The sequence below is a fragment of the Streptopelia decaocto genome (genome assembly GCF_964273445.1).
Source record: "Streptopelia decaocto genome assembly, chromosome: 2".
NCBI classification, from domain to species: domain Eukaryota; kingdom Metazoa; phylum Chordata; class Aves; order Columbiformes; family Columbidae; genus Streptopelia; species Streptopelia decaocto.
In genome coordinates, this window is record NC_138655.1 from 126,515,861 (window position 1) to 126,541,804 (window position 25,944).

The 25,944-nt window shown below is 38.3% G+C and overlaps 1 protein-coding gene across 2 annotated transcripts in view; it reads left to right on the forward strand.

Annotated features, from left to right (window-relative positions):
- The window catches only part of ANKRD28 (ankyrin repeat domain 28), a 131,849-nt gene that overhangs the window by 24,593 nt on the left and 81,312 nt on the right, over positions 1–25,944 (forward strand). The window contains exons 1-2 of one of the 2 annotated variants that reach the window (XM_082046529.1): positions 21,172–22,734; positions 23,826–23,909. In XM_082046529.1, the coding sequence (XP_081902655.1) occupies positions 22,618–22,734; positions 23,826–23,909 (201 nt within the window). In that variant the 5' untranslated portion in view covers positions 21,172–22,617. Of the gene's footprint in view, positions 1–21,171; positions 22,735–23,825; positions 23,910–25,944 lie in introns of those variants that run through there. The other variant, XM_082046530.1, reaches the window with a different exon arrangement.

Sequence of the window (25,944 nt, forward strand, 5' to 3'; positions counted from 1 at the left end):
GTTTATTATGTGGTTACAGAGATAAAGCATGATATTTTGTATGTCTTTGTACATGCCTGTGTTGGAGATGAGTTTGAGAGGAAAGATCCTGCGTTACTCATGTGGTAAATGAGCCTTTGCTAAAACATTAATGAGACGAGGAAGAAACCAGATCTTTGTATTCTCCTCACACCTCCTTCCTGCTTCAGTAATAGTAGTGTCAAACATTTATTGGATGTGTTTGTTAAATGATTTAATCCAATATCTAACTTTTGCTTAATGTCAGTTATTTCAGTGGGTAAAGACTGTGAGTTTTGGTTCTTTGTCACTGACTGTAGTAGTACTGCTTGGTATTTCGCAGAATCACAGAATGGTTGGGGTTGGGAGGGACCTCTGGAGATCATCTAGTCCAACCCACCTGCTGTTTACTGCATGTGGTGCTGCCTTTCACATGTAATAACTGGCAACAGTTTCAGGTGGTGGAAGGGAGGCTGGTAGGAGAAATTTAAATTACTGTAGTGAGTTTTCAGGTGTGTGTTGGTAAGGCTTTTTCTGATACCATGGGGAGAAGATAAAATCCAAATTGATGGTGCATCTGAATGGGAATCCCCCATTTAGTTCCATTTGAATGACCAGTTGGCACCATTGGGACATCAGGCTTTCAGGTATTGCTTCTGTTGCTTGCCTATGCTTGCCCCTGCTTGGGAATCCTATTTAGCACACATTTGGCAATTTTGGTGGAAGTAGGCGGACCTGTAAACGTCAGTCAGAAAGAAGTAGCACTCTTACTTTTGAGCTTTTAAAGTCTACTTGAATGTGAAGTCAATAGTCTTAAAAATTTAGGTGCCTGTCATAAATTTGCGAAATAATGAGAGCCTTCCAGGAATTTTGGCACTTGTGTGAGAGATGTAAAGGGTTATGTGCTGGTAAAAAAATTTATGGTCTCGTTCAAGTGTTTTGGTTTTCTTTGCTGTACTGCCACCAAGTGACAGAACTTGATATTGCTGCTTTTTTACAGTGATTTCCACCAGCCATGCTCATTCCTTTCTTTCAAACTGAAAAAATTAAAGTATTACTTTGCACTTTTTGCACATTTGCATATAATGTTCCCAGTTATTATCTGGACTAATATGGGCAGTCTCACTGAAATGTCTAGGATAGAAGAATCATCAAAACAAGCTTTTTTTTTTTTCATCGTTCTGCTGTTTGGTTTAGAGGTTCTAGATATCTGTCAGTTATTGGAAATAATAATTTGAGAAAGTTCTAGGGTGAAGTGGGGAATTTTCTCCTTGATTCAAAACAATAGAATATAAGCATAAATCCAAACATAAAGATCGAGTATAGAAATGCTCTGATCAGAAAACAGTATTTGTCAGATTTGAAAATGTGCAAAATATTATAGAAACAAAGTTTAAATCCTATTAGTCATTTCCTTTTAGAGTATCTTTTGATGTACAATGTCATAAAAAACTAATTATTAAACTAATACTCTGACCAATACTCAAAGTAACATTGTGTTTATTCAAAGAACCAGTCTTAAGTAATTACTCACATCAGCAGTAAATATTCTTCTGCATTCTCTCTGCAAATATGTATCTTAAGCAGCTGGAAGTATGACTTTGTAGCTATGAGCAGGCCAAGCAGTTGGCACATACACTTAACAGATCATCTGTTCAACACAGGGATCTCCATGCAAATCTGTTTAGGTGAGTTAACAGTACTGTATCGCCATCTTTTTCAGTCAGTGTTGCTGTTGACTCTGTGCCAATACCATCTGCCTTAAGGTCTCTACTTGTTTGTGTTAATGTAATCAAAAATCAATTGGTAAGGTGAAGGGTATCGAAGTCGGTAAGGAGAGGGTGTTGCAGGTGGAGTGGGGTGTTCATGGGTTGCTGAGGGTGACCTCGCATCTGTGCAGCTCACACATCCGAGTTGTGCTGCCTGCTCTGCCTTCTGCTGAGTGCTGCGTGTGGTCAGGAATGGTGGAGTTGCGTGTGTGCAGAAATTACAGAAGAGGTGATGTGTCGCCACTGGTTAAGAAGCATTGGTTACATTATCCTGTTTATTGTCTGGTCCATATACACTTGAGCTCTATAAAAATTGCTGAGCAGTGAAATTACACTTTCTTTCCAAGAACATGAAGAAAGCAAGACGTTAATTACAGCATTATTTGGGAATATGATTAAAGGTCTGAATTGTAGGTGGGACCACTAGCCAGGATGCATCTGCACAGATTAGCAAAGCTACTTGAAGTGCTGTTTAAAAAGATAGTAACTTCAAGCCCATGTTAGAAAAGGTGGTCTCCCTTCATATCATTTCCTTGGGAGTTACCCAACTGTCTTCTTGCACTGGTGCTCAGCTGACCTTATAGTAGGTCAGCTTGGGGGGGCTGAATTTGCAAAAAAACCTACAACAATACAAAAAAGCCCACAACAAAACAAATCACAAAGCAACAACAAAATACCCAAAACAAACAACCCCCCCCCACTTTTAGCTTTCTGTCACTTTGAGTCTCTAGGTCAGTTGATGGGATAGAGACATAACTGCAGTGGCAGCACAAAGCAAATGCTGGGGACATGTAGCTACAGTGGCAGTCCCTCTTCATCCTTGGTTGTACTGGGGCTGAATATGTCATGTGCTTCTCTGTCCAATTTGGAAAGGTGACTGAGGGTTGTTTTTTTACCTGAGTGATTATTTTATCATTAATACTCATCTAAACAATGTTGAAATGATACAGTTATTTTGGGAGATTCCATACTTGCTTACCACAGCTGCTACCTTTCCATTTACCTTCATTCTATATGCCCTCTTACCTGTGAAAGCTTTTGAGGGTTTCTCAGCCATCTCCAGGAGAGCTTCATCGTGCATAACAATTTCTTAGGGAAGACAAATACCATCACTCTGAACATCCCCTCCTTTCTCTTCCTTCCCCCAGCTTTTATCACTGAGCTTGACGTTATATGGTGTGGAATATTCCTTTACCCCTTTGGTCAGTTGAGATCAGCTGTTCCAGCAGTGTCTCCTCCCAACTTTTGTTGTACAACCAGCCTACTTGCTAGTGGGGCAGTGTGAGAAGCAGAAAAGGCCTTGATGCCATGCAAGCACTCTTCAGCAATAACTAAAACATCCCTGTGTTATGAACACTGTCCTTATAACAAATACAAAGCATAGCATGCTCCATATAAGCTACTATGAAGAAAATTAACTCTATCCCAGCCAAAATCAGTACACTCAGTAACTTGAGCTAGTGTTTCATATGAAGTATTTCCATCTTGTGCATTTTTGGAAAAAGGTAACTACAATAACGAAGTATTTTGGTATGTAACTAAAATGGATAAACAAAAAAAAAAAGAGAAGAAAAACTTATTAGGAAGTGATGCCTGTAATTTAATTTTTATAGCATAAAAGCAAGCAAACTGTATGAGATCATCTGGTTTGTGGTGGTACTTTTTTGTTGGCTATATTTATTTTAATAGTTTCTGGATTGTATAAGGCCATGAGAAAAACTGGTTTAGGCTCTGAGCTGATATAGCAGGTGACTGGTGGTGGAAATCTTTGGGAGTGCACAAGCGGACTTCCATTACTACTTCAGGACCTTGCGTTTGGTTTAGCTTTGTATCTGAAGTTGCATACACTGTGGTTTCTTTTTTTTTTTTCCTTCAATTTTTTCACTCTGTTTTATATGTTCTAGTTTCAAGATTGAACATCAATTATTTCATTTGAAATGACAGGGTTTTGGGTTTTTTTGTTTATTTTTGCTTTATTTGAGGTCTGTTTTCTTGTTTAGTCATGGCAGTGACTCTTGAGTGGGCTATTGCCTCCCAGTTTAGGCCCTAGTTCAGCTACTTCCTTTTTGCCTTCTAGCATGGGAAAATAGATGAAGACTGCTTGTTTGTTTGTGTTTAAAAGTAGTTCTGAAGTTACAAACAGATCATTAGTGGCAAGCCCTCCCCTAGGGGAGATTTTCCTATGCTGGTATTGCTAGTATGGTACCCACTGATTCTTTGAACAAAGTAGTCCATGTTGACAAAAGTTTATATTAGACTTTGCTTGCATAACTACTTCATTGGCATAAATTCACAGTGCTTCCCAACTTGCATAGGTTTGGAAAACTTTTTCAGTGTAGTTCTCAGCTGAAAATCCAGCTTCTTGCTGTTGAGGAGTGCAAAACACTTCTAAGCTGTTAGGCTGGTTTTTGTTGATTCCTCGTAGTAAGCTGAAGCCCTTATGGAGGGAAGGATATATAAACCTGGCATAGTGGAAAAGATCCTAGGAGCTTAAAGGAGGTGTGAATTACTTCTTTTTCCATGTCAGTTTATCAAGGAAGAACAGGTATGTAGACTATTTGTGATTTTTGGAAAAGTGTTGATGTTTTTGATGCTTGAGTTCAAAAGTAAATTTGCCTGAGAAGCTAGTGGACATCACTTCAGACTCTAACTGGAGGAAAGCTGAAGAAGCCAGTTTTAATAAACAGGCTGTATGTTCGTCAGTTCTGTTTTGTTTTATTGCACTGCTTCTGTGTTGAAGGAAACCTCTACACTGAAACAAGCAGTGCCTGCATAGCTATTTCTATGTTGCTACCACCAGTTTAGAAAACTGGAATTTGTCCTCACTCAGCAGGTCTTACCCTGTTCATCGTACCTTCATAGTGCAGACTGTGACATATAAACCAACAGCAGTAATATGTAGCACCAATAATAAAAAGATGCACTGCTTATACTATTTATCTTTTAAAACACCTGGTTCTGGGAGGGATAACAATGGTATAGGACAATTTTGGTAGAACTTTGTGTTCAGACTCATTTGTAAGACAGGTGTTCCTGTTGAGATGAGTAAGAACTTTAGATCGTTCCACTCCTTTTGTTTTGTCCAAATGTTTCTGTATCTGCAATGATTTGCATAGAGGTGTTCAGTTTCTAATAGCTGTCATATGGTTGGCATGATTCTATCTTTTTTTCCAGATTTCAAGGTAAATTATATTCAGGATTTCATCTGAATAGATAGCTGAACTCACACTCAGTATCAGGAGAAAAATGGCACACAGGACTCTTTCAGATCTTTATTACAACAACCTCCTCAAACTGTTCAGTGTGTGTCTGTATAAATTCTTTGCTGTGGCTGATATTTTCAACAGCCTCCTCTATAGGGAATTCTTTGTGTCTTTGTCTGCTGATGGGGAGGTGTACCTTGGTGTTAAAACTTTTGCCCCAGAAGTCTGCTAATTTTGGATATAAAGTTAAGCCTAGTAAACTAAGGATTAAGCATGAGAGTTTGTTGGGGTTTTTTTGTTGTTCCCTCCCCCCCCCCCAGCAAACCTTAATTTTCACTGAGAAGCCATACAGCTGCTTTTTCCTGCTAAAGCTTAAGGTAAACTGTTTACCAAGTATGGATAAGATCTATATTGATATATACTTCAATACAGGTGAAGTTCATAATATTCACTTGGGTCAATTTCCAGGGGAAAGCTAGCTTGGGTGATTTTGTTCTTTCTTCTTGAATCTGAACCATTTTGTTGATATTTAAACAAGACAAAACAAAAAACGAAAAGGTACTGACTTTAAAACAAACCAAAACACACCACCAAAAAAAAGTTTCAGTTTATTGATACATAAGTATAATTAGATTAAAAAATAGACATCCCTTAGTAGGAAACATGCTGAGATTTGAAGAACATCTGGTGGTTTCCATCAGTCTGGGCGGTCAGGTTTTGTTCTAACTTGGTACTATGCTGTGAAACCCAATAGGCGCTGCCTTCATTTTTAAGACATTTTGTACCTCCCTGTTTTAAGTTTAAAAATACAGCCTCACAGGGAGAAAGGTGACTATGTTGTCACCATTCTCCAGTAGTAAAACTATTCATAGCATTGCTGAAGAAAGAACTTGACTTTCTCTCATTTTCCTCAAGGAGTTCCTTTGGTCTCTTTCCCTGTGTAGTCAAGTGAATTTTGTGCCTCTTCATTGATCCTGTTAAATCTCCTTAGGTACACAGAATAATCAAGTGGGTTCTGTTCTGCACTGCTGGTACCAGTTGTGTTTTTACAGCATTGAAGAGCTGCAGCTTCTTTTAGTTCCTTAGTCTCATGTGCTAGGGATCTGGAGGCCAAGCTGCTTTGTGGTGTAGGTGTCTCCCATAATCCGACAGGAGTTGGAGCCTTTAGTTTGCAGACCTGTCTTTTCCAATTTTATATGTTGTGAGTTTTTTTCTTTTTCTCACCTGAGCTGGCTTGGACAGGAATCAAACTGGAACAACTTAAGTCCAAATCACAAACTATTAGGAGAAAATGTCTTGACTTCCATGAGGCAGAGAGAAGTGTTGGTTTCCTGGCTCTGTTCCTTATGTCTTTCTTGAGCATGGAGTGTCTGTAAAGGTAGTAGTTAATACTGGTTTAGTTAGGAAACTGAAAGTCGTAGTTGTTCTTGTGCAATACAAATGTGATGCACATCCTTATTTAAAAATACAATGCTAGCTAAAATATTTCCAGAAACCGCACTTGCTGAAGAATGAGGTTTTGTACACAGTTTGCTAGTATACTTTTTACAGGTCATGGGAAGTGTTTATGGCTGGAAATAGTTCTTTTTGGGGTAAATTATTCAGAAAACCGAGTTGCCAGACAGCTGCAAGCTAGCTGTAAACATTTGTAGTGTACTGATAAGAGACTTTAAGTGAAAGAAATTTGGGCTGATTTTGACAGCCCAATGGTAATAAAAAACCTCTATCAATCCATTATTTGTGTGTAATGGGTACCGGAATGATGCACTTTTCTCTGACCTTCCCAAATTTAACGTACTGGCTACGAAATAGTGTGGTGCTATAACTTGAATTGCTATAAGCAAGTCTGGGTTGAACTAATTAAGATAAATTTTACTTTTCTCTTTATCTTGGTAATAGCTGGGTGAGGTGTGTGGTGTGGTTTTGTTGTTGTTTGTGTGTGTGGGTTTTGTTGTTTTGTATTTTTGTTTTGATTTTGTTTTTATAATTTTTATTTTAGCTAAAAATGTATCTGTGGACTTCAACTTGGTCTGGCACCTGATGCAGAAAACCTGAGTCTGAACTTTGGCTGAATTACAAAGCTGGATGCTTGTGGCAGTTCGTATGGTCTACCATTTCAGCAGAAGTTGCTAGCAGCTCTTTGATATGTATCTGTGTGGAGCAAAATAAGCCTTAGTTTACTAAGTGCATTGCATCAGATTATTTCTCAAGTGCCTACTTCAAGATGACCTACTTTTAATCTTTCATAAACAAGAATAGGTGTGATATTTCCCTTGTTGACCAGATGGTAATAGTAATGACTGAAAAATGTAGTTGCTTCCATGATGAATGGAATTTACCCACTGCTGCTTTTTGGCTGGGATGGGAGGGAATATGTTAGGAAAATATGCTGACTGGCAGTTTACTTGTTCCATCTCTGTTAAAGCCAGGAGCCCTGTGGGACAAGGAATTGATGGGATGTTTCTCTGGGATGGAAAGTGAATATTTTTGTCCTTCTTTATTTGGTTTTAATGCTACAGGAATTCCACTTCAAAAGAAATGTAAATCAAAACTTGTATTAAGTAAACAGTAAATACTTGAGAATCTGTTCCTCTTCCCTTAGGCATGGGAAAGAGGTGAGCTAAAGGCTTTATCTTGCATATTTAAATAAAGATAAATATTTCAAAAGAACGAGTCTTTTTTTCCCCTCCACATATTAATATTTTGTGGATATCATTAATTAAATTACCTATACAGAATTCTAAAAGAGTCTGATAATGCGACTAGCAAATAAGCATTATAGGCCTATATTTTTCACTGTTGAAGACTTTATCACTTTATTTAGCAAGGAGTAGTTTGTCAGTTTATCAGTTTTGAGTTGTGTGATGTGTGACTTAACTATTTGCATAGATTGCTGCAGACTTTTTCCTTGGTTTGTGGGTGTCCGTGTTTCTGCTGGGATAAAGTTAATGGTTAGTGCTGGGGTTTGGATTTAGAGTGAGAATAATGTTGCTAATACACTGATGTTTTAGTTGTCACTAAGCTGTGAAGGACTTTTAAGCTTCTCATACATTGCCAGGTGCACAAGAAGCTGGGAGGGGGCACAGCCAGGACAGCTGAGCCCAACTGGCCCAAGGGATATTCCGTACCATATAACGTCATGCTCAGTATATATTTTGGGGAGAGCTGACTGGAGAGCCTGCTGCTCAGGAATGGACTGAGCATCAGTTACTGGGTGGTGAGCAATTGCATTGTACATCACTAGTTTTGTATATTCTTTTATCATCATTATTACTATTGTTGTTTTCCGTTGCTGTCCTGTTAAACTGTCTCTATCTCAACTGAGGAGTTGGTGGTGGTTTGGTTTGGTTTTGGTTTTGTTGTTTGCTTTTGTTTTGTTTTCTCCTTCCCATTCCACTGTGGGGCAGGGGACAAGTGGCTGTGTGGTGCTTAGTTGATGGCTGGGTTTAAACCATGACAGTGAGGTTTGGTTTTTTGGGGTGTTTGTGGGGTGTGTGTGTGTTTTGTTTTTATTCTCCTGCCTCAATCAAGAAAGAAGAAATGGCAGAAATGCGGGGTGTGTGTTTGTTTTCCTCTACATGTTAGATAGCCTGTTGGGAAAAGCTAAAGATAACACACTTCTACTCCAGAATGAGAATCTGCAAGGAACCTCGCCTTTTACCTTTGTTTTCTATGGTACAACAGCACCAAGTAAACATTATTGCTGCTTTGCCATAAATTGAACTGGAAATGGTGCATTTTGTTAATATTCTGAATTAATAATATGTGCAACTATGAAGGCTTTAATGGACTTCAATATAGACTTCTGTCTAGCCCCAGGAAATTGTTCAGGGCTAGCTTATGTCATGTGGGGAAGAACACTTCCACTCTCATTCTTCATATGCCATTTGTCCTATTTTTTTTTTGTCCTGGTCTCTGTTCTGCAAGGATTTACAGGGTCTGTGGATGCTTCTCTGCAGTTTGGAGGGGCTGAAGCTGGAGAGTGGTACCTTGTGTTTTGGTGTTAGTGGTCCAGTGTTTAGGGGACACACATCCCCACTGCTCATCCAAAACTAATGCTAAGTAGTTTTTCATTAAGGGAAAATTAGCAATAGAAATGTACAGGACATTAGATGGTCTAAAGAGAACAACATGTCATTTAAAGACAAACAGAAAGTAAAAATGATTGGGGTTTTAAGAACAGAGAGGAAAAACAGAACTAACAGTAAATGTTAAAAATCTTGCAAATGTCCATGAGATGTCACTGTATATCCAAGAAGGAGCCTGGGAGAGCAACACTTCCTTCTGAAAAAGTACTCAGACGCCTTTATTTCCCGGGGCCTGAAAACATTTGCAGGAGAGAAGACAACAACAGCTTAGCCAAGACTCCAAACACTTATACGTGCAAAACTTATAGGTTGCATTTTCATAATAGTGTGTGGTGTTTTTTAAACAAGATGTGTAATTTTATTGATGGGTGTCTAGATTTTGGTTTAGTTTACAAAACAATTTATGAGTTCAGTGGTGTTTTCTCTTGATTGTCATGTATTTTGAGTAAGCTGGTTGAGTTAGTGGAGCTTTCAGGGGAGGATTTTGCACAGCTTGGTACATAACATGTAAACAAATAGCAATATTCTAAACCATATTCTTGACATTTTGTTAATACATGTTTGAGTGTTGCTAGCGTATTCATAAAACTCAGTATATTTATACTTTATAGAAATAATTTTTTAAATAACTTTTATAAAAGTGTTATCTTGCCAAAAAGTGGTAAACAATTGGATACTAGATGTTCTGTTTCCTCATTTCTGCAAAAACTTGAGCAGGTACTTTCCCTTTTCATACCTGCATGTTTGCTGAACGGGATTTGGTTATTTGTAGATTCTAGGTACATAAGCCTGTGGATTTTTAGAGGCAACGGTATACAGAAGTTGATTTTCTTTAAATTTTGAATAATGTACTGCTCACATGTTCTGTTTTGATACTATCTTTCCATATTATAAGTACTCCTTTATAAAGCATTTTGCTGGCTTTTAGGAATGCCAAAATTTACTTTGTAACTTCTCCTCTAGGTGTCATCATAATTGAATAAAGGACTGATAGAAGCCGGTGTTAGGAAGATTTTGGAAGAAAAGAGTGCCCAAATAATCCTGATTGAAAAAACAAACAAACAAACAAGCCAAAACCAAAAACCAAACAACCAAACCCAGAAGCTTATCCTCTAAATAAAAACCAGAAGTTTAACCTCTAGATCATGTATGGATGATTGTGTAAAGTTGTAACTACCTTCTTGTGCTTGTAGGGTAATGCATAAATTGTCCATACATGGACATGGATTCTGCATTTGTAATAGGTTTTGTGCGCACTTTTGAAAACTGGCCTCTAAAATTTTGTAGTCTGTTTATATTGCTATATACTTTATAAATACCATCAGTACTGTAGATGCAGTATGAATAACGTAATCTGTGAAGTTTCCGTGTGTTGGTTTGGTTTTGTTTTCTTTTTAATAAACTTACTAGGAGTGATTTAGATACTGAACCACGGGAGAAAAAAATTGAGTTTTTCATATAAGTGAGTTTTTGTGTAATTGGAAAGAATTTAATGAGTGGTACACTTGATTGTAGTAGTGTCCAAGTTTGGAAGAGTTCAGATCTCAAGAAGACTGGTTTGAGGTATTTTAAGGAAGATATAAGGAATGAAGCAGTTCTGATATGTTGATGAAGGGAGCTCAGTTCATGGGTGTGGTTTTGCAGCTGGATGACTTTCTGTCGCAGTGAGCAGTGTGGACGCTCCCACTGCTTCTGTGTCAGCTGTCAGCCCATGATGAGCTGGCTCAAATAATTGACCAGCAAGAAAAAATGTATAGGGGCAGCTGTATCACACAAGTGCCTGTGCTGGCACAGGAAGGGGATGTGAATATGCAGGGATTATGTGGGGAAGGGAGGAGTGAGGAGTCTCTCCAGTGGCCAGCAGTTAAAATCAGACTCATCCACTTCCTCACATGTCACTTAAAAAAGAAAAAATCACCCACCCAAACCCCCAAACAAACAAAACCCAAACAAAGAAGTTTCTAGGCTGGTAAAACTTTAATTAGTGCTCTAAATTCATACTTGGTTGTATTTGGTGAAATTAAATTCCATAATGGATTGCTCAGCTTTTTAAGGAAAGTGCTTTTTAATCTTCTAAATGACAGAACTGAAAAAATTATAGCAAAAGTAACTACTAAGAATAAATGTTGCTTACATGCTCCTATTCTAAAGTGACATGTAAGAGCCCTCCTGGGAGCAGCCTCCCTGTTGGGCATCGAGGGCAGGACCCTTGGCGAGGTTGGAAGCAGCCGGGGAAGATTCTTTGCTGGATTTCCCCTTGCTCAGTTTTGGGGAAGGCCATTGGTTTTGGCAGCTGCAGAAGATTCAGATGAATGTTCTCATTCCGTAGTAGCGTGTGTATGTGTGTGTGAATATGTGGATTTTATCCAGCTGTGTTTTCCAGAGTGTTTCCAGTTGCCAGAATGGAGCTCACTCTTGGATGTGAGGGAGGTGTAAGGAATTCCTTAAAACTTCTAGGAAATTTAACCTCCCCCAAAGAGCAAACCTTGGTACCTGAGGAAGCTATTGACCCACACACTATTTTAAAGAGAATCTGAAGAATTCATATACTGTGATGCTAAGCGTTTACATACTGAAAACAGATAAAATATATAAAAGCAGTAGTATCCATAGCAACTAGGTTTTATTTTGCTCAGTTGCATATAGTATTTTGTCTCCACGGTATGTATGGAAACAAAATCCCACATGTGATCAAGACAGCTGAACTGTGGCTTCTGTGGTCGGTGTGTATTCATATCTACATGAATCTGGTTTACAAGTGTTTCACTGGTAGGATTGTTATATGCATTTTAGTATTGCACTAGGTAAATACTTAGCAATTTGTTTTAATTTGTATTGCTCCGCTGCATGACAATGTGTTTTCAATTGAATTATAGAAAATATTTTAAAGAAAACTAATCAATGTACTCAGTACCCTCTCCTCCCAAACTCCATCCTGGTAAAAAGAAGCCCTCACTACCAAACCCCTGCACCCCAACAACACTTTTTCTTGGGTGGGACAGGCAGGGGGAGCCTGAGCTGTGGGCAGGTTGTGCCATCGCATGCCTAATGAGCAGGAAAATCTGAACAAAAACGGTTAAAGGCAGCAATTTTTCTTTTTTCTTCTTTGAGGTTGAGAATTTTGGAGCTATTAGTATTTCAGCCTCTTCCTCCCTGAGTATTACTGACTTCTGAAACATTCTGCTAGGAGAGTTTCAGCAGTGACGGAAATGGAGAATAAGTGCTTTGAAGTTGTTTTGTTGTCCTTTGTGACAAAATTTGAGCTGTTTTGAATGGTAAAAATTGTGTGGTTTTCTGAGAAAATATTTGCTGCTATCACCCTGTCATTCTAAATATAGTGTTTCCTCTTGATAATGCTTTAGTTCTTTATCAGAATGTTATGCTTATGAGTGACTAACCAATAGACATTCAAAGCTAATTTAACTTTCCTTCCCAAAGGTGTCCAGACATGGGGAGTGGTAGAGAGGAATTACTTCCATGCAAAGTGGCCACTTCCCTGTGCTCATCTGGTAGGGGAAAAACAGACTATATTACTTCTACAGCTGCTCCTACTTAGTGTTTTCATTTTGTTTTGTTTTGTTTTCCTTCCTCAGTCCAACCCTTGTTACTTCCCCTCTTGGTCATTGATCACTGGAGCCCAGTGAGTGCTGTGTAACTTTTCTTTGGATGCATTGCTGTGTCCTCTCCTTAGCTTTTCGCAGGCTGTTCATTATTCCTCACTTAATGGGTTGTATCTTGTTGCCCCCATTCCTGGACTAATGTTTTGTTAGTACTGGCTGCTGAAATCACACAACTGTGTGAGTCTGAGCAAAAAGGGGTGAGATAAAACCCCACCGATGTGGCTGAAACGAGACAGGTAACAGACTTGCTGTAGCAAAACTTGCAAGCTGGTTTTTGCAAATGCAGCTAAAAAACCCTTAAGTAGGCATAATTATCAGTTGGGGATTGGTGGGCTTTCTGACCTTGGCCTAGAGAGATATAATCCACTGAGCTTCTTGGATTTTGTGTTTTGTTGGGGGGGTGGGCATTTGGGAGGGAAACCTTTCCCTTCTTTCTTTAATATTTGAATGGTTCTGTTGAAGGCAGATTGGTCTTGTTTATTATCTTGAATAGCCAACAGCTTATTTTCTTCAATAGTCAAAAGCAATGTGTTACTTGAGAAAAGCAGCCGATTCTGGAAATGTCCTAAGCCGATGTGAGTCATTACTGAACATTTTAAATAGTTGAATGTGATGTTTGTTTCCTCCCTTCCATTGCTCAAAATGGTATGAATCATTTTTTTTTAGTGTTTCCCAGATAATAGTCTGAACGGAAGCAGTACACATTTCTGACTCAAGTTCTTAAATGTTGGTGGAACACTCCCAGCCGCTGCTGGATTTGGCCTTGTGGGAATTCCATAGGAATTTCAGACAAATGTATAAAAGCAAACATTTTGTAACCATGGCAACTTACCCACGAGGATTCCTGTGGCTGGTGACATAAAACTGTGAAAGCCCTCTACGGACTGGCACAACTCACTTGACTTTTCTGCCTAAATTCTGTAAGGGATACAGGATAAAAATTCAGTTGTGAGAATCACTTTTCAAGTTTGTAGAAGGTCTTGTAGAACACCAGGGTTTGCGTTATATTTTTATAAGCCTACCTGCTACTGTTCTCACCCACTAAAATGAAGACTTCTTTTATGAACCTGAATCTCTTCCATAGTTTCCTGTGCTCTTAGTCAAATTCAGGTCTCTAGAGCACAACTCATAAGTGATACATACTCCAATGTAACTGAAACAGTGCTGAAAAAAATTGGTTGGTTAATGAATTTTATATGGGGAATAGAAGGGGAAAAGGAGGAGAATGGCACATCTGCATTAAAGAACGGTATTGGGAGGAATAACCTGGATGTGACTTGGAAAGGAGTAACGTATTTGTCTGTCATCTCAAGCTCATCAATGACAGCTTTTACATGTCATAATTTGGAGTGGAGCTAATGATAGAATCAGTTTGGTCACTCGTCGTAGACAGCAGAACAACTTTTGTTTCTAGAAATCTACCTGACTAACATGCTTTTTCAGAAGCTCAGCAGTATGGCAATCCAGCAGAGTTTTAATGAAGAGATGATAAAATTTATTGCTGTAATAATTTTCGATCTCAACACCAGGTCTGTCCAGGGCTGAATCTATGTGCGTTGCGTTGTGCTGCCTTTCATTTAAGGGGGTTTCCAGGCTTCAGCAGATGAACCAAAATTAAGGAAGAGGCAAAATGAGGATAAAGGTTATTGTCTTGTAGCACATAACAGCTAAATGAACCTCAGTGGGGAAGCTGACTGGCCCTACAGACCAAATGTAATGGATTCCTTGTCATCTGCTGAAGGAACAGCAGTTTGTTAAAACAAACAAACAAACAAACAAAAACCCCCAAAAGCATCTGAACCCAGGGAAGCTGGGACTTGTTCTTTTCCCATGTAACAATGAAAGATCACACTTGGCTTTTTTTTTATTAAGGAGCTGATGGGTGAGAATTGCTTCTTTTCTTTGGGATAAAGGTGTAGAGAATTGGTTTCAGTGCACGAAAGCAAGAAGAAGCTGTTAAGCCTGCTATGCTATGCTTTAGAAAAGTCCAAGGAGATCTGCTGATATCCAAGGATGCAGCCCCTGAGAGACCCAAGGTGATCTTGTGCATTATAGCATCTGTCCAGACTGTGCACTGTATTTGCAAGCCCCAGAACACCTACTGAAGAGGGAAAGGCAATCCTATTGTATGGTGAAAATAAGACAGTGTTATGTTGACCTTTTGTGATGTGGGTTAGGTTGTTTTGTTGGGTTTTTCTTTTGTTTTGTTTTGGTTTTTTTGTAATAAATTATAAGCCTGATTCTGTTTTCTCTGCAGAAGCAGTATTGCAGGAAGAAATTTTCAAAGGGGAAATACATAAAATCAGCACTTCCTGTGCTCATCTTCAGAGCATTACCATAGATCAGGAGAAAAGTAGATCAAAGGAGGTGTAGTAATTATTTTTGGTGTATGCGTGTGCCTTTGTTCCCAAAGGGAATTCTCTTAGTTGTTTTACCAGCCGCGCTAATACAATTTAGTAGAATCGTGTTTCAGTTAATTTATAAGAGTGTGTGCACTATCAGTATAAACATTTTCAAGGCAACATGATAGATGGTATGAAACTAAGATGAGGAATTCTGCAGTCATTCATTTGCTTCAGCCAAGCTCTCTTTATCTGTTCCTTCTCCTTGGGAAGATGTAATAGCATCGCTTCTTGAAGCACCAGGCTGTCAATGCCAGCTGTGACAGTGGGTTCTTGTCTTTTCATGTCTTTGGGTTTGTTTTCTTTTTTTTTGCTCAGCTATTGCTGCATTCCTGTCCAGTCTCACCTCCCAGCAACTAGCTGGGTAGTGCTGGAAGAGGGTGGTTGACGTGTGAAAAGAGCAAACAGAGGCTGCTGAGACTCAGCTTTTGGGTTTTGTTTGTTTCCTTCAACTCTGCTTTTAGAGCTGGTGTGCACAGCTGAAATTGCTGCCTTCAGTAATTGTTCCTGGAAGGACACTGTGGTTATTATTGTAATTGATGCCATTTTCAGTGCCAGAAAACAAAATTGGCTGTGGACATGGCCTGAGCTGGAAGGAACTAAGCAGGCCAGAAGTGTTCTTGCTATTGGTGTCTTTTCTGCCTTTGCTTTGCCAACAGATGAAAATACCTGTAACCAGTCTGTGGGCCTTGCTTTTGGGGTAATGAAAACATTTTTTAAAAGATGTCATATTTGCAATAAGAACATAAGTGTACCGCTAATAATTGTGGGCTTGTGTGGGTTTAACAAAAGCTGAAGTGTTTTGCTGGCTTATGTCTTTGATTTAACTGATATTTTAAGATAATATCATCTCTGTTTTCCAACAGAAGTTGTCTTCTGTCACTTACCTTCTCCCAAAAAGAAAATTTACTTTAAAACCAACCTCTCTCCTGTACAAAACCCACACCACACTATAAAAAGTTGTTTGTCTACATCTATTTGTCTTCATGTCTGCAGACTTATCCTAACTATCCATAACAAAGTATGTGGATAGCTGCATCTTTATGTCGTCCCTCTGCCCTGAAACTGGAGTTGTTTTGACATATAGTTTATTTTATGGGGTTGACAATGCCACCATCAGACTCGCATGGTTGTTATTTTGGAAAGCTGTTGCGTATAATAGCTCTGCCTTGCGTTTGGGTCAACAGGCAGGGAGGTAACTGCTGTCAGATGCAGCTGATGAATCAATGGGAGCCACCAGCCAGAGCAGGTACACTTTTTATTAAGTACCTTGAGAATCTGAGGTCAGACAGACCAGAGGACTTCTATTATGTATTGCCTGTTAGTGTAGGAATAGGTGGTTGATTTTGATTACAGGGTTGTACGCTACAAAAGCACAAAAAGAAAAATCCTGCCAGTGAAGTTAAATCTGGCTTTAATAAAAAGGGAAGAGTCATGGGTGACATCCTAGCCTAGAAAATCATGAGAAAACATTCTGTTCCCTTGTATTTCCACTTTTCTTTGAAGAGAAATAGGACTTTCGTATCTGCTTCTCTGTTTTTTAAGGAATGACAGTTCTTTAGACAGATTGCTAGACTACACATTTTTATATCAGATATATATATATATATTTTTTAAAGGTATTGATTTACCTTGCACTATGGTAGTTGTAAGATGTGTCAGATGTATAAAATATGCAAGTCTTAATTAGAAAATTGCTAAACAGACTTCTAACACTTGAATTTTTTTTATTACTCTTTGATCAAATTATATTTCTAAAGCATTTTTAAAAGGTTGCAGTTTCGGTATACAAATTAAGTTTGGATCTCAATCACAAACATGCATTTTGCATTGTTAATTTTTCTCATGCTACTCCAATAGAGAAAAGTTAGAGTGAATGCTGGGTTATTTTTCTTCTTTGCCGTATTTGTGCCTCAGTTTTTGCCAAGATGACTATTCAGTTACTGGGTTTTATTAATTGAGAAGTTTTATGTAGTCATGTATTTTTTTTTGAATTAAGAACGTTCTTTTGATTAATTGAGGCTCTATACTTGCATGAGGAGCAGAAGTGAGAACTGCCTATGGTATGTGGGAGGTGGAAGCGAAGATATTTGACTTTTCCTTGGAAGCAGAAACATGGAGTCTGGAGGTTAGAACTAGTCTCCTTTGTCTGTGTCCCAGCTGTGCGTGTGCTCTGGAATAAACAGAGCAAAATTGGGAAGAAAGGTAGTAATTTCTAGTTGCCTGAGACCGTTTTCTTTCCTGACTCCACCTCATTCCCTCCGGAGCAGGGAGGAAACAGCAGAGGAGTTCAGATGAGTGACTCATAAGGCTTCCAGAAGCATTGCAGCTTAACTTCATGGTGATGCTGAACACTCATCCCAGTCTGTATGTGGGCAACACTTTAGTAAATATTCTAGATAAATTATATAAAAATCTGCTTATACTGGGATATGCCCATGCACTTAGAGCTGCAGCTATTACAGGCAATCTTTTTCTGCTGAAGAAATCTGTAGTTTAGGTCTTTGTCTTGCAGAACTGATATAGAATGCTTAAAAAACAATTCGTAAGCCTTACTTGGCTTTATTCGTTTGTTTTTACTGGAACATGACAAAACAATTTCCTTTATTTCTTTAATTATGCAAAGTGTTTAAATTAAACCAGTTGGATTAATCTCAGCCTAGAAAAGACTTGTTAAATGCTGATTGGCAAGAGAGAAATCTTTGTTTTGTTAGGTTTGTTGATACTGAGATTTTCAGTATCATCAACAGGGCTGCTACAGTCCCTTTGCTCATCAGTTCCTAGAGAGAACGGTAGATCTATAGAAAAGGTTAATATTTTTAGCTAAACTGTTTCAGCATTCACGTTTTTTCTGTCTGGTATAGACATGGCCACTCTCATCCATGTTATAACCTGCAGGCTACATTGTTGCAACATATTCTCTTTATATGCAGACATGGAAGCCTCTTGGAACTTGATTTACGTGAAGACAAATATTTGAAAATGACAGTGCTTTTATTCGCAAATGTTATCATATCACCACAAAAACTTTCTTGCATGTCCTCACTGTTGTCCACTTGCAATGTCTTTTCATTCTGTCTTCATTGCAAACCTCCTTACAATTTTAGAATTAAATATTGACTTATTATTTTGCTTTCAGACATTGTGGAGGCTATAGGATAGATCACCCCTCAAGCCCCAGTAGACCTGGCGTTCTTTTTTCTACTCTTTTTTTAATGTTAGGCCATTTTTGACTCTTTTCTACAACTTCTTTAGTAAACTTTCTTATAGGAGTGTGAAATTTAATCTGGAAACTTTTGAGGACTTTGAAGGATATGGATGCTGATGTCCTGCTGTCTTCATTTATTTTAAGATTTATTAAGATAAGCTGAAAAGTTTTTTTTTGAGAGACACAATATTCTTTCTACATACCTTTGCAAAGATCTGTTACGATTCCTAAATTAGTTTAGGGAGAGGAACCTTAAATTAATCCTCTTGAATTTACTCTGCCCTCATTCTCTGCCGCTATTATCTGTTCTTCCCCACTGAAAGCTACTGCTGTAGATAATCTGTTGAAAAACGGAAACCTTGGTTTGGTTTCTTTTTAGTAGAATTGTGAACTTCAGCTTTTGGCTTTCAGTTTTGCAAACATAGAGATACCTGGCTTGGTTTTTGGAGTTGAAAGAAGAAGAGATGATTAGAGATGGCATTTCTGTTGAGCTGAGGGCACTATTTTCAATTGCAGGGGGTAGGCAGGAGGGTGGTAGATTGTTCTTTTAAGTAACCTCCAAGTGTCAGTTCATTGTCAGCAAAAGTTAAATGTTTCCAGAACTGGGTTGTCCTTTGCTTTTGGAAGTAGTTGCACACACACATTCCTAGCGTGAGTAGATTTTTTTGTCTGCTTACTTATGTGGTTTATATTGCTATCGAGGTCAATATAGTATTGACTCTATTTTGTTGGTTCTTTCTTATGCAAACTGTGGTGTATTGGCTTTTAACTCTATGACCATAGTAGTGTCGCCATTCAGAAATATATAATGTTATGCAAGATATATGTTAACTTGCTTTTGGAAATAGTTTACATTAACTTTATTTTAATTATAGGTAAGATTTCTAGTGATATTACCAGAGTAGATTAAAATATGCTTAATGCTTCTGAATTTTCACCATTAATTGAATGCGAAGTCCTGTACTTTTTTACGGTAACTGTTGAATTTCTAGCTGACTTTTAAAGTGTACTTCGGAGCATTAATTGCAAAGGTCAAAAACGGACCACTTTCAGATAATTTGAACTAAACTGAGCATTATCTCTAGCAACATATGTCCAGTTTGTACTTCCAAAGAAAGCATGTAGGAACCCTTAGTGTTTGGTTGCTATATAAACATATTTGCTCTCAGAAAGTATTTATTTACACTGAACATAGGAGCTTAGCTGGAGTACCTTTATTTAACAAGTGTGCGTAGAATGGAAACCAAGTATGCATTCTATCAGTGTACTTTGCTTGTAGACTTAAAACCAACTTGTTTGTTTGTTTTTATAATATGTTTTTTTTTCTAAATGGATGTTTAGTTATGAAAGTGAACTACAGTTTCTATTCCTTAGGGCATTTTTCACAAATAAAAAGCAAAATATTTTCTAGGTTGTGGTTGCTGTCTTCCTTAGCAGAGAGTAGTGTTGCAGTGGATGAGCCTTGAGGATGTTCATGTTTTTATTTAAACTGTTTTTGCTGTGGCCAAGAAGAACGTGCGTTTTCATAGCTATTCATGTGAATATGTGTTGTTTCTTTACAATAAGTGGTGGAAATGCTAGAACAAGGCAGTGTAGTGTATAAAACATTGCTTTTTCATAATTAAGACCAAAAATATGAAATACAAAAACACCTGGTCTCTATATAATGAACGGAATATATTTATAAAGATATTTGTTAGTCACGTGCTGTAAACGAGAACACTCGGGAAATCTGGATCATATCTGGAATTTGCCGGTGAGTCAGAAGCTGGGGTGATATTGTGCCAGGCCAGCAGTCCTGAGCTCAGGAACCCCAGGCTCAGGTGTTCCTTTGACCTTCCAAAACCCTTCACCTGCATGAAGTGTCAGTAGGGGGTGTGTTAAGCAATATATTGTGTTGCAGTGAAGCTGCCATAGACGTTATTTCAGAACAGTGATGATGTGGGCTTTTCCTGCCTGTGGCCCCCAAAGATGGGAATCCAATATGTCTATTAATATCCAGACCATTTAATATACCACTTAAACTTGTCTTTCTCTCTGCCTTCATTCGTATGTGAAACCTGAGTGCAGATGCTTTATCCAAAGAGCTAGAAGCCTGTTTACCATTGACAAATTCTGATTCTACCAGACACTGGAGGACATCAGAAGTGCCTTCATCCTGTACGGCAGGAACAAAACCCTCCCTCTGTTCCTGTAACACTGAAGCTTATCCAGCAACGTTGACAGAAGCCATTTACATAATACACCCACAAACCAGCACCATTTAGGCAGATTCAAGCTGAAATATTTATTCAGCATGTTGTAAGGCTCTATGTTATATTTTTATTGTTCTATTACTACATGAATGCTATTATAATATTAATATTATTATATTCAGATTCTGCTCACTGCAATTTTTTTCCAGCTGAGGGTATCTTTGTCTATACTAGTTGCAAAAAACATGGGTTTAGTCATTAATAGCTGGCTTTTTAATTGGCAACTGATTACTTCGAGATTTTATTTTCACCTAATTTTCAGGTTATTTATGTGGGGAGTTTCTTGTCTTCAATGAGTTAAAGAAGGGCTGTTCTGCTGCTGTGGCCAGTGCCATATGAGAGCAGTTAAAATGCTACAATTGTTTACTGACTAAATTGTTGTTAGCCAGCAGAGCCAGTACACCAGATTTCTTTGCGGCTTTTAGTGGAAAATATTAAACAGTCGCTCTTTCTTCAGTTATAGGATTTTTACGTTTTTAGCTGTTAGTCACGGAACTGGCACAGACGTAACTGCAAAGACTCCCCCCCCAAAAAAAAAAAAAAAAGATAGAAAAAGGCGGGTGTTTTTTGGTGCCGGAGGAAGTTGCATGGGGAGCAGCGGCTGGGCGCTGGGTAAGTGTGACATGTGAGCATTACGAGGAGTCTCATCCTGCCAGGCTGCAGCCGCCGCTCGCCGGGCTGCTGCGCTGGGAACGCTGCCGGGTGCCGCAGCTCCTGCTCTGCTCCCGCCGCTTTCAGGGACCGGCTCGGACAGCAAGGCTTTCCTTTTTTTAAGGCTTTACAAGGCTATCTGCTGGTTGCATAATTTAATTTGTCAAGGAAAAAAACTGATAAGCAGAAGCTCTAACTGAAGAGGAGAATCACGTTGGCACAGTGACAGATGTTTGGATAAAGAAGTTGGCTCAGAGAAGATGTATGGAATCTGATTTTTTTTTTTTCCCCCCCCTTCTTTTTTTCATCTCCCTCTCAATCTGAATGAGGACTATCACAGGAACTGCATTCACATGGTGATTAAAAGAAACACTTGAGTGATGAACTGCTTTTGCCGAAGAAGTCTAAGGCAGTAATTTGAGCTTTTGCGTGCGGTAGCTAGCTTGTTTTGCTGAAGCATTCTTCCTCAACAGCATTTCTGCCTACCGTGGTCCCTGATGGAGAAGCTGCAGATACTTCCTGGGGAAGGAAAAATGAACGCTCTGCACTGCTGGTGTCCCTGACGGAGTAACGCCGGCTGCGTTGCTGTCGTTTGGGGAGGCTGGATTCAACCGGCAATATTATTCAAGGAGTTCATTGTCCCTGTGGTCTGACTCATCGCATGTAAATGTGCTGCAACTGTGCTGTACATTGCAGATATTTTGCTTGCATGGGAGAGAATTATTTTCCTCTAAGCAGGTCTTGAGTAACTGCTGGAAATGAGATGCATTTTTCTGGCTGGACTGTTTTTGACATTGAGAAAGAAGGCTGTAGAATGACAGGATGATCAGAAGGCACGTTTATTTTCAGTCAGCAGAAAACCTGTGACGGTTGGTTTAAAACTGACCTTGCAGGAGCTGGGTGTAGCTGCGGCCGGCTCTCCCGGGGCAATTGTTCCTTGTTCTGTCCTTGGTAGCCCCGTGTTGTGTCTTCTGCAACAATGATTGCACTGTGCGGGTAGGACGGCTACGTGGAAGTTGTGACATTAGCAAAGACAAATTTGCTTGTGAAAGGACAGCTGTGTGCGACCGTCAGTGCTGTTCGGATGGAACTGGATCTTGGGATATTTTTATCAACTGTTCCACAGTTTCATTATTGTGGTTTCGATGCTTAGGGTGATCTTACTTTGCAAAGAACAACTTTTTTTTTTTTTCAGCATTGTCTTGAACAACTCAGGGTGTTTAAGTCTGAAAAATGAAGTGTAGGTGGGGATTGAAATGTCCTTTTTTAAATGCTAATACACCAGCGGTAGCACTCACAAGTTTGTGAGGGGATGCAAAACAGGTGAAAGTGTTTATGGTCCCTGTCGCGATACCTGCGGTCTGGTTCCAAAAATACTGTTGCTGGCATTTTTTTGTTTGCTTTTGCTTCCTCAAACGGATCGAATGAGTCGAGTCTGTATTGTTGTTTTGGAGGAGGTGGAAGATGATTCTCCCACATTTATTTCCCATTTACCTCAGGAAAATGTATCTTTACGTCCATCGCCCCCTGGAAATGTGCTGGTAAGACATGTTGTTTGTTGGCATATTTCCTGTTTCTAATACTGTTGCAAATACCAATAGTAATTTCCGTAAGATAAACACGCATATACATGGTGTTGAAACAAGACAAGGTGGTAAAAACTGTCTATACTAAAGAGGGAGAAAGCTGAAAGTTAGTTCTAGAATTAATATTTGCAAGGGCTCATTCTTTAGCATGTAACTTTATTGATGGTGGGTGCAGCAATAACAGATCTCAGCTCCTGTAGAATAGCAGAGGATTTTAGAGGGCTTTGTACACTGTATTTGAAGCAAATGTTTTTTCCTCGCTCCACTCCTCATTCTGCTGTGGTACATTTATGCAGTACCATTTTAGAAACTGATGCAATCATTGTATTGCAATAATATGCTGTGTTTATTTTGAGAACTGTTTATTTTGAGTATATAGTGTACATCAAGCAAGAGCAATTCTAAGGTAAAATGAAAAATAGCAGAAGTCATAATCTTGATGTAACTGTTATGTTCAAATTACCACTTTCTGGAAATGATCAACACTGGGGACTGTGCTTTTATTGCTTTAAGTTATTTTATTTTGTCAAGTGACTGACTTAAATCTTGCTAGCATACCTCAGCAGCTTTTCTTACTAAGAAATCCTGCTATATTTAGTAATAGATGTATGTGAATATGAATTTGTTACCATACTTATCTGATGTTCTTTGCTTTCCCATTTTATTTACACAGGTGAAAAACTTCTAGTGACTTTAGTAACTTGCTAATGGAAAAGGGGTTTGTTTGCTTATATTGCATAGAATTTGCAGCATGTAATATCAGCTTTAATTTTATTATGAGGAGTTGTCTTTTCAGCTGTTACAAGCTAGTCTTCTGGGCTCCCCTATTTTTCAATATTTCATTGACTTATAGTATGTTCATGTTTTGAGGCTTTTAAAACTTGGATTTTCTTCAATTCTGAATACTGTTGCTGGTTGCTTTATTTCACTGCCTGGGATGTTTCATTTTGTCATCATCTGTGTTTGTGTTATGTATCAAAAAATATGCGTATCACTAAAAACTAAAATGGGGTTATATTCTAAGATCTATTTTTTCTTCATTTTAGCCGCCATTGGTTCAAGCTATATTTAATGGAGATCCTGATGAAGTTCGAGCACTGATATTTAAGAAAGAAGATGTTAATTTTCAGGTAAGAACAAACATAATTATTTTTGAATACATTTTAATTTTGGTTTGATGTAGCTTTCTGCTGTAGTAATCACTTAAAACTTTCCTAATTAGTGAGCTGTAAATTGTATTGGTTTTATGTAACAGGCAAAGTAAAGCCTATACTTGCACCGACCACTTGGAAGAAAGAGTGTAGCTTTGTAGATTTGTGTTGATAGTAAAGATCGAATTTTATATTCCTTTCAAATGTTAGTTCTGCAGTGCTTGGGTAACTGAAAAAGGTTTGTTTATACGGTTGCATCAGACTTTTTAGAAAGTTAGACTGGTTAAGTGTGATGCTATGTAGACTTTGATTATTTTCAAATTAAAAACAGCATATAGTGTACATTAGAGAATTATAAGAGAAGTCTGAAGCTTCAATTGGTAGGTTTAAGGGTGGATTTTAAAAAGGGAAGCCTAATGATTATATTAATAAGTAAAGATGAGAAATTGTGTTTATATGTCCTGTTTGCAGTGCTGCAAACTTGGACATTGCAGACTTAAAAATTCTACTGAAATAAAATTGCATTTGTTCCACTGGGTAAAATTCAGCATTTGAACAGCATGCAGTTACTATATTTACTTTCTATTAAAATTCTAATACGTTTGACACTATGCAAGATAATATAGCATAAACTCTTTACATTGATTAGAAATTGGTTTGATTATTAAAGCAGACTGACATAAACCATTTATGGCTCAACACTACGAGAACCTACTTAGCTGCTCCTCTTACAAATGCATGAGAACAAGAGCGATGCTAAAAAACAAAGACTAACATCTAGCTGATATATAGTGGCCAGTGGAAGACCATGATAAATGTTTGCACTTTCTTCTTGAAAGATGTAAACCAAAAGCAAGTATTTAGTTTGGTATGAGTATTTTGACATTTAAAAGCATTCCACAGTGTTTACATCTGATCAATGCCAGCTGAAGTGTAAGGGAGTCCTCCCATTGTCTTGAAGAGCTCGGGTATGACCCTGTATAAATAAACTTGCTGTCAAATATAAAGTTTTGTTTGATAAGGTTGCACATTTTTCCTCTCCTTTTCAGTACTTTTGCGCGTTCTTAAGCAAGATGGTATGATGGATTATACAATATCAAAAGACTTAATCTTCTGTTTAGTTATGAGAGCATTAGCTGTGTATCCGTCCAGTCTCTTCATATGTACACTCTGGTCACATTGCCATTTTTATTTTTAAAAGCTGATTAGTCTGTATAGTTTAATTTCTGTTCCTCCATGTGTAAGTCAGGTTTAGCACTCATAGCGATAGTGCCTGTAAACATAGTATCTCTTGGCTTTTTGATTGTTACAAAAGCCTCTGCTAGGTTACATTATGTATGTGGTAGTGGTTTGGTTTTGTGTCTTCTTCTATCTGTCTCAAATTTTGTCCATAAATGCAAAGTCAGCATATGTGCTGTGATTGTTTGATGTCTTTGAAGAGGGTGACTTTAGACTCCCAGGTAGTTACAGTGAAGAAAAACATCATAGGAAGAATATTAAAAATCTGGGTTTTTTTATATTTTACATCTTAATTTTTTTTATCCCTCTCTGTGGATACATCTTCCTTTGACAGAATGTGTGTGCGTCCTAGGCTAGTGACACCCAAGGTGCATTTAGAGTCCAGGCAGAACAAATATGCTGTTTTTTCAGAGCCACCTTCACATGTGATCACTTCATCCTACCATGGCAGTCCTAGTCCTGCTACAGCATTTAATATTACGTTCACACACATCCATTGAAACACTGTTTGTTGGGACTAACCAAGCATATAAATTCTCTCATTGTGTGGTAGAAATGAAGTAAACTGCCTAGTGGATTTTTCTTTGTGTTTGTCTCTGTGTGTATTTGTTCTTTTCCTTGGGTTTTTCATTTGCTGTATGTACTTAGCTGGAGGGAAAATATTCCTACAAAGTCTAGATCCAAAGTTGTCCCCTTAATAATTATGTGTTATAAATTGATGTGGACAGAAGGAGGGAAACAGTGAAGAAAATAAGGTGATTATGTGTATTTTCTA